This window comes from Phyllostomus discolor, chromosome 5 (assembly GCF_004126475.2).
Source record: "Phyllostomus discolor isolate MPI-MPIP mPhyDis1 chromosome 5, mPhyDis1.pri.v3, whole genome shotgun sequence".
Classification (NCBI taxonomy): domain Eukaryota; kingdom Metazoa; phylum Chordata; class Mammalia; order Chiroptera; family Phyllostomidae; genus Phyllostomus; species Phyllostomus discolor.
In genome coordinates, this window is record NC_040907.2 from 163,842,070 (window position 1) to 163,850,160 (window position 8,091).

Here is an 8,091-nt window from a genome sequence, read left to right on the forward strand (position 1 = left end):
AATGTGAGCAATAAGTGGTTATCAGCCCCAAACCCCAGCGATCAATCACAAATTCTAACACCTGTTAATATATTTCTCCACCCAAAAATCATGACAATCCTCACCCCTGAGTGCTCAGTAAATATTTGTTAAATGACTTTATTAATTAATACATTAACACCAGCAGCCCAGGAATGGATTTGGAATAAGTCTGGCTCCTCTCGGACAGAGAGGTTCAATGCACAGTCGCTGGTTGAAAACCAGAGAGGAAGGTTACAAGATGGAAAGAGCTGACCACTATGCATCACCCCGCCTTCTTGCTATCAGGAAATTTTCAGATAAATGGTTGGCATTTCTAGCTGTTCTCAGGGGAAGGGGGGGAAGAAAGTATGTGTTTTCTTCACTGTGAAATCCCTTGTATATCTCCACCAGTTTCCATTCCATTCTCAATAAAGGAGAATGGTAACAATTTACACCAGCAAACACTGAAGCAAACCTCAAATCTAATCTCTCTATCTTCTATTTTTAATTGTTTTATTTAATCTGCATCAACCCTTCTCTTGCCTTCCTCCCACCCTCCTTGAAAACACTTTCCCCTCCAGTTTGTGGGTGAGTTGGTTTGGGCCCCAGCCTGTTACCTGACAGAACGATGACGCTTGTATCCTAGACCCTGAGATATTCCCAAAGGCAGCGAAGAGCAACCCTACCTCTAGGGCACGCACCGCCACTGGGCCTGCAGGAAACACAGGGCTTACCGCATGCGTGGGGCGGAGCCATGGATGCTTTGTTTAGCCTTGCCATACTGTCACCACGATGAGTGGACAACATGGGCTGCAGGAGAAGAAACTAAAACTTCCAAATGCTTCCCAAGAATCGCTTATGGAAAGCGAACGAAATAGCTTCCTTATGGCGCGAGCTGCTACATACCGCTAGGGCTGTGCATCTGGGGAGAGAGCAATGCCGCTCCACCGGCCTAGGCAACCTGCTGTCAGTTCCTAGTGATGTTACAAAGTTTAACGAGTGTCGACAGACAGCTGTGCTTTCTATGACGCGTATTTGATTATGAATTCTAGGGGGGGCTGAGTAGATTTCTACGGGAAGGATGGCTGGTTGGCTGGCTAGCTGGCTGGCTGGATGTGATTCTCAGAGGCTGTTGCTTTGACTTGGGTGAAATGCTGACCGCTGTCCTGCTTTTTCCTTTTCTACCCAAGAGTATTGGAAACCAGTGACTAGGCGGACAGGGGCGGCCACAGGTGAAGTACAGTTCAAGTCTTAACAAGTAGCATCTTGGGACTGGAGCAACACAATGTCACACGGTATCAGGTGACTCGTCCTCCCTATGTCGAGGAACGCTCATATGAGTTAAGTTCGTGAAGAACTTGAAACCACAGGCTCATGAAAAAGAAATGTTTCTCCCATAAAGGACGAGGAGGACTAATTTACCATCTCCAATTATAAATTTTAAAACATTTCATCTTTCATCTTAAAGGGCTCTATGCTTTAGTGCAGTTTTGTTGCTCTCTAGCACTGCAGGGACTAATAATGTGCATGGAAAAATATGATGAGTGACAAATGCACGCTTCTTCCTGGAGAAATGGCCCCGCTCCCTCCCCAGCCGTGAGCAGACATGTCGCTGGGCTCTTGTGCATTGGGCCCCGCTGCGTGCCAGCGTTCTTGGCGCTGGGATGCTCTGGAGTCAGTACAAACTACAGGGAAGGCTCAGATAGCCCAATCTGCCCTATTAAAAGGAACCCAAGAGAGGGCTTTGGGCAAGATTTCTACTTAAATGAGAATTGTGGTCAGGATAAAATGCAACTCGCTGTAATATAATTTGGCAGTAAAATACCATCTCTAACACCGTGGGCGGTTGAACAACCAGGGGTGAGCTATTCTGCATGTACTGAGAACAGACCTCTCGCTTCCCTCCTTTACCTCTGTGCTCTCAGTTTAAGAAACGCCTTTGACGTAAAGGGTTACTGGTTTCATACCTCGTTCCCTCATCTGCCTCAGTCTTCTTTCCTCCCTCACTGCCAGTCCTGTCCCCGCCCCATCCCCATCGCGGGCTCCCCCCTCCCCACACAGCCTGCACTTCCACCCCTGCCGACAGGCACGCGCATCTCTCACTGCCCTGCCTGCCAAATTCCTACTTGTCCTTCAAGACCCCGCTCAGATTTCATCCTCTCTGTGAAGCGAGGCTGTTCCTGTTATCTTCGGTCACAGCGAGTTGACCCTCCCACGACAGTTTATCATTCCTATGTGATCATCGGTATCAGCCGTGCATATAACTTTACACACACGTGCGCACACACACCTCAGTGTGAGTCCCTCTGGGCACGGGACTAACCATCTCTCATTTCCTATACCTAGTCCCTAATAAATAAGGCATGCTGTCGCATTAAGTGATGTGAACTTCCAAATAAGACCAGAAATATGTGTATATACATTCATACAAGTTACTCAAACAAGATTGTGATCGATCCTTGAAACAGACACACACATACTCACACACACACACAAACAACTTCTGACAGCTTTAAATATAAGAACTGGTCTGAGAATTGATTTTACTGCAAATTCAGGGACACATGTATCAGACGCATTAGAAGCATTGCCTATGGAAAAAGGGAATGGGATTGGGAGGGTAGGGATAAAAATATACTAATAAATACATTAAACAGGAGGGCTCTGATGAACTGATGGGGACAGCAAGGCATGACCTGAGAAGGATAACTGACTTAAGCTTCTTTATGGGAGGTCTCCAATTTTTTTAAAAAATGTAAAGCTGTTCACACATACAATGTGGGAGCAAGTCAACCTTCTGAAAGTCTTTTCTGAACCATGATTCTCCCACACATACTGATGTCAAAAACCATTTCCTCTACAGAAAAAAAAAATACGTTTATGGCATTGGGATCCATTTATTTTCAATGTGAAAAAGGACTTCCAGGAAGTGTAGCGGGTTGCTGTTTTGACCCTTTTAAACACCAAAGTATGACTAGATAATAATGAACGATGACTAAACCTGGCCATCAAACACCTCTTTTCAGTTTGATAAAGGGCTCGAGAGCCCTGGCTGGCGTAGCTCAGTGGAATGAGCGCGGGCTGGGAACCAAAGTGTCCCAGGTTCGATTCCCAGCCAGGGTACATTCCTGGGTTGCAGGCCATAACCCCCAGCAACCGCACATTGATGTTTCCCTCCCTCTCTCTCTCTCTCTCTCTCTATCTCCCTCCCTTCCCTCTCTAAAAATAAATAAATAAAATATTTAAAAAAAAAAAAAAAAAAAGGGCTCGAGAGTTCTGCAACTCCAAGCGAGGAAAACCTGTAGCCGATACAGGCCAGAAAAATGGCCCCCAGGTGACAGCAGATAAGAACCCCAGGTGCCTCAATCTGCACATCATCACCACGAGAGAGACTGATACAGGCAGAGTGATGCAACTGGTGGTATAACAGGCAGAGTTACCGGAAGCGAGAGAGAGAAGAAGAAACGGAACAACGCCCCCCCCCCTTCATCGTTAGCACATACATCTTTGTTGAACTCTTCTGTAAACGTGGAAGCTGAAGAAGTCAGCAAAAATGAGCGCAGCTCTGGTTCCCACAGTCCCTCTGCGCCCCAACCGTTTGAGAGAGCCACTCTCAGCGGAGGGCTTCGCTGCAGCTCTACCCAGCCAACAGCAGCCGTCACCCGCCCTGCCTCCCGTGGATACAGCTTGGGACTCATCTTGGTCTGCAACCGAAACTGTTCGTGCCAAAGTCAGGACAACTGGGGCCAACGGTGCCCAGCCACCGCCCTCAGTCCTGCAGTCGCGGCCACAGAAAAGACAGGGAGCCCCCCTCCCCGCTCATTCCCTCTCCCCTTCCTCACTCCCAAATAAATGTCCACCAAGACACTTCTAAATGTATTCGAAGTTCCAGATTCCTTACAAAGGCCATTTCCTTTAAATCTCAAGTACAAGGTATTCTCTCTCTCTTCTTAGTTAAATCGAGGATTCTGATGTTTACTAGACTGTTAAAGGACTGATCACAGAGAGGCAGTAAGACAAAGTGGATGTGATCAGAAGTCAGACAGACCTGGCAGGCCATCAGGACCTGCCACTTTTCTCAGGAAGATCACACAATCCCTCAAACCTCAGTTCCTTCATCTGTAGAATGGGGAGGTAAGAACAGAATCTGCTTCACTCCGTTATTATGAAGATAAAATGCTGCATGTCAAGTGTCTGACATATACAAATTATCAGTAACTGATGTTTATTGCCATGGGCCCCCCCCAACCCTTGCAAAATCAGTCAGACTTTAAACAGTTCAATGCTCATTATCAACATTTTGAAGGGCAACCCAACAGCTGAGTAAAATGTCTATGTCTGACCCCAACTCATCCTGCTTAAAACCAGGTTCAAGAAGAAATATTTGAGAACTCAGCTTCAATCCAGAGCTCTCACCCTCTGAATCACTGGGTCCATCTTCACTCATGTCCTCAGATAAACACAGAGACCCTGTATAAGGTGGGGCCAGAGACACCGTGAAACGGGGGCAGGGGTTACCTAATGAACTTGATGCTTCCTAGGACGTATCAAGGTTCCCAGTGGTTCCTTGGCTCCTATGGTGTGCAAGGTCCTGTCCTAAGGGTTTGTGCTGTGTGAAGCTGGATCAGAAGTAAACTCTGACCACAGAGCTTTACAGCCTAGGAGAGACGTTCTCCCCCCCCCCACCCCTCCCCCACCTCCCTCCTTGTTCCTTGTGGTACTTAGGACAGAGGGGTCGGGTCCAGAAGCCCTGGTCTTATAACACAGCTCGGAGACTGTACAGCTGGAGTCACTCAGAAGATCCTGTACACACACCCAGTTCCCTAGAATCATATCTGTCCCATGTGGGGCTTTTTTTCTTCCTCTAACTTGCACAGATTATTAGGTGTCATTAGGCAGACAGTATCTCAGGTGTGGGACTCCATGTCCCACACCTACAAATGTAAATTCTGTCACTCCATCCAGCCCTTACCGCTCCATATCCAGGTGTGGAACTGACTGACCATATTGCCAGATCGATAAAGACCAGTTTCCTTAAAATGAAATTTAAATTCTGGCTAGAAATGACTCCGTTTTGTGATCTGGCATGAACCCTGAAAAACAGCACTCAACTATCCAGCACACGCTGTTAAATTCCTAAACTCCCCAGAACCCCCCCCCCCAAAGCAGGGTTAACCCTTCATAGTTTAAACAAACAAACAAACAAACTCCGCATCTCCTCCTACACTCTTCAGAGTATCCAAGGGGTGGTACTTATTGCTTTCAAATACAGCTCCTAAAAATAATCAATATTCTCTTTAAAATGCTCACGGCAAAGCAAGTCACTCCGCCGGGATTGCTGGCGAGCTGCACAGTGACTTGATCCCTTGAACATTTCGCTCCTAGTAGCAGCCCCGGAGCTGTGACTAACCCACTCTCCCAGCATCGCCACTGTCTCCAGATGGCAAGGAATAGATTCTCTTCACCCTCGCCTGAAGAGATATTCGGATTGTTTTCTTTCACCCGGCTTCACCTGCAATAATTGTTTCACTCGGGGAAAGAAAATCGGGGAGTCGGGGTGGGGGAGGAGGGGAGTCGTGCAAAGAGGTGCACAGGTAGGGAATTTACTTTTTTTATGGGGTATAAGCACTGCAGCTTTAAATCTTACTGCATCAAGCCCTGGATTCCTTCCATAACGGAGCTGCAAAATGGTAACAAGAAAGGAGGAAAAAAAAATACCTCTTCTTCCCTCCAGGCCAGCCCTTCAGGCGGCTCCCCAGCAGGACAAGAGCAGCCAGCCCATCCCCCACGCCCTCCCAGCTTCGACCTGCAGTTGGTACAGGTGAGCCAAGCAAGGGCCGACCTTGGCCCTCAGGCCTTGCTCACATCCGGGGGTCAAGGGCAAGGGCAAGGGCTTCCGTGCACCTCCGTAGCCGCCAGGAGCCCAGGGATCAGATGTCAAAGTTTCAGGCCGGGTTGGGGCTGGCGTGGCTCTCGCAGCCTCCTGCCCTCCGCACCTGCCTGGTTCGCCCTGGTCTGCGCCCTGCCCCACTGGGCCCTGGGCACAGGGTCCGTGGAAGGTGCCCACCTGGTCTCTACTCACCCCTTGTAGACATGGTTCAGGCAGCAGGAGCCGAAGCAGGGAGAGCAGAGGAGAAACCCGGCAGGGCGTGGGGAGGAAAATATCCCCGAAATGCACACCCGCGCGCACACGCGCCCGCCCGTGGGAAGGCGGCTCGCAGGTTGGGGGATGCCTCCTCTCGCTGGACACCTGGCCGCCTGGGGACGCAGCGGCCAAGGGGACCCGCCACGGGGCGCGGCAACACTGACAGCAAGCGGCCGGAGCAGGGCGGGGCCCGCCTCCCCGCCTCCCCCGCCAGCCTGGCCCGCCCACCGGGTCCTGGGGCCGCTGGGGACACGCTGTCCGCGCTGCTGTGACGCCAGGCGGGGCTTTTGTCCCCGGAGCTCGGTGAGGAGTGCAGTAAGGGTGTTCGCCTCCTCCTCCCCGGACTTCTTAATTTAAATACTAACTAATAATGATAGTGTTGCTGTTAGTAGTGGCGTTCCAGCCTCCTGCTGGGTCCCAGAGAAAGAAAGCCAGAAAGCTGCCCTGTTCCTTCCCGTGAATGACGCCCCTGAAAGGAAGGGGAGACCTCGGCTGCCTGGGGGACTTGGCCTTGAGTGGGGAGAAGGCCTTGCGCGTGGGGCAGGCCTGTCAAAGCAAAATTAGAAACCAATAACCCCCTTCAAAGTCAGCGGGGTGGGATGGGGAGGGATGGGGCGCGATGGGGCGGGATTTTCTTCTAGCCACATTTGAGCTAAGTCCTGCAGCGCCGGGCTGGCCCAGCACAGTGTCTTGAGTTAACAGCTAACCTCTGTAAGACACATGTAATTCATTGTATCAATTCGGAAGTGTCAGAGCTGCGCTGGGCTGGAGAGTAGGGTGAACCCTCTACCCACACCCACTTTCTCTATATATTAGAGTAAAAAGGAGGTAAGACAGGAACAATCTCCGCCTGCCCTTGAGTTTTATCAACTAGAGCCTGACACTAGTAAGCAACAGCACAAAAGCCAGGTCCAGAAGTTCTAAAATGAAAAAGGGGGGATTCTAAGCTTGGAGGAGAAAGGGTGTAGTATCTTAGACTTCTAGGACTGGTGGGAAAACCCCAAGTGCCAGGAATTCATACTCACTCCCTTCCCTGTCTTCTGTTCCTCTGCACACTCTCACAGTAGGGGCTCTGGTTGTTGGCTATGTGGGCACTTCCCAAGTCCATCGTGATGTGATGGGAATTGTGTAATGGGTCTGACAAACCGGGGGTATTCAGAGAATGGGTGAACATCACAGCTCGAGAAAAAAAAATGGGTGGAAAATTGAGCGTCATTAAAGAAAGCCCAGTCAAGAGATCGTGTGGGTAAGGAAATACTAGGAAAAAGACAAGTGGGAAGAAGATAAGTGGTGAGAGTAGAAGTTTTCAAATTCCACTACTAACTACACAAATCATTATTCATCCATCTTGATAATAGCCCTTTCGTCGTCCTCTAGGTAGAAAATTTGCCACTTGCTTCCGTCTCCAAACAAGTCTTCTTTCCCACAATCCTCAGCCCACGGTTAACCCTTCTTACCCAAAGGGTGACTCCATGACTAGCCTCGCTGCTCTCCCTACCTCCAGCCTTTACCCATTCCACTTTGTCCTGCCCATGGCCTTGAACATAGTTTTTATAAATCACTATTTATAACATGGCTTCTTCACGCTCCAAAGCCTCCAGTGAATCCCCACTAATCTCCAGATAGAGCCTCAACATTTCAGAGTGTCTTCATGCACTCCATTAACTGAGTCAAAGTGTTCTACTGAATAGAGACCATGGACCAGCCTCTGTGGTAGGTGCCGGAGTTATAATGGTGAACAAGATAGACATTGTCCACGTCTCTATGGAGCTCGATGTCTACAGGGATTTTAAGGCTTTCTGCAATTGATGCTCCCCTACCTCTCCAGCATCGTGTCTACCTACTCCCCTAAGCCAACACTCTGCTGCAGATAGAATACTTGCCCCCGTTCCACAATAACATCATAACACCCAGCTTCCCTGATTCTCGGGGCTCCTTTCAAACGC

General features: G+C 49.4%; 1 protein-coding gene across 1 annotated transcript in view; it reads right to left on the minus strand.

Moving 5' to 3' along the window:
• ABLIM1 (actin binding LIM protein 1) overlaps nucleotides 1-6,305 on the minus strand; it is a 266,602-nt gene extending 260,297 nt beyond the window's left edge. The window contains exon 1 of the mRNA XM_036027350.1: nucleotides 6,083-6,305. Coding sequence (XP_035883243.1) covers nucleotides 6,083-6,095 — 13 coding nt within the window. The 5' untranslated portion in view covers nucleotides 6,096-6,305. The remainder of the gene's footprint in view (nucleotides 1-6,082) is intronic.
• Nucleotides 6,306-8,091: the final 1,786 nt, after the last annotated feature.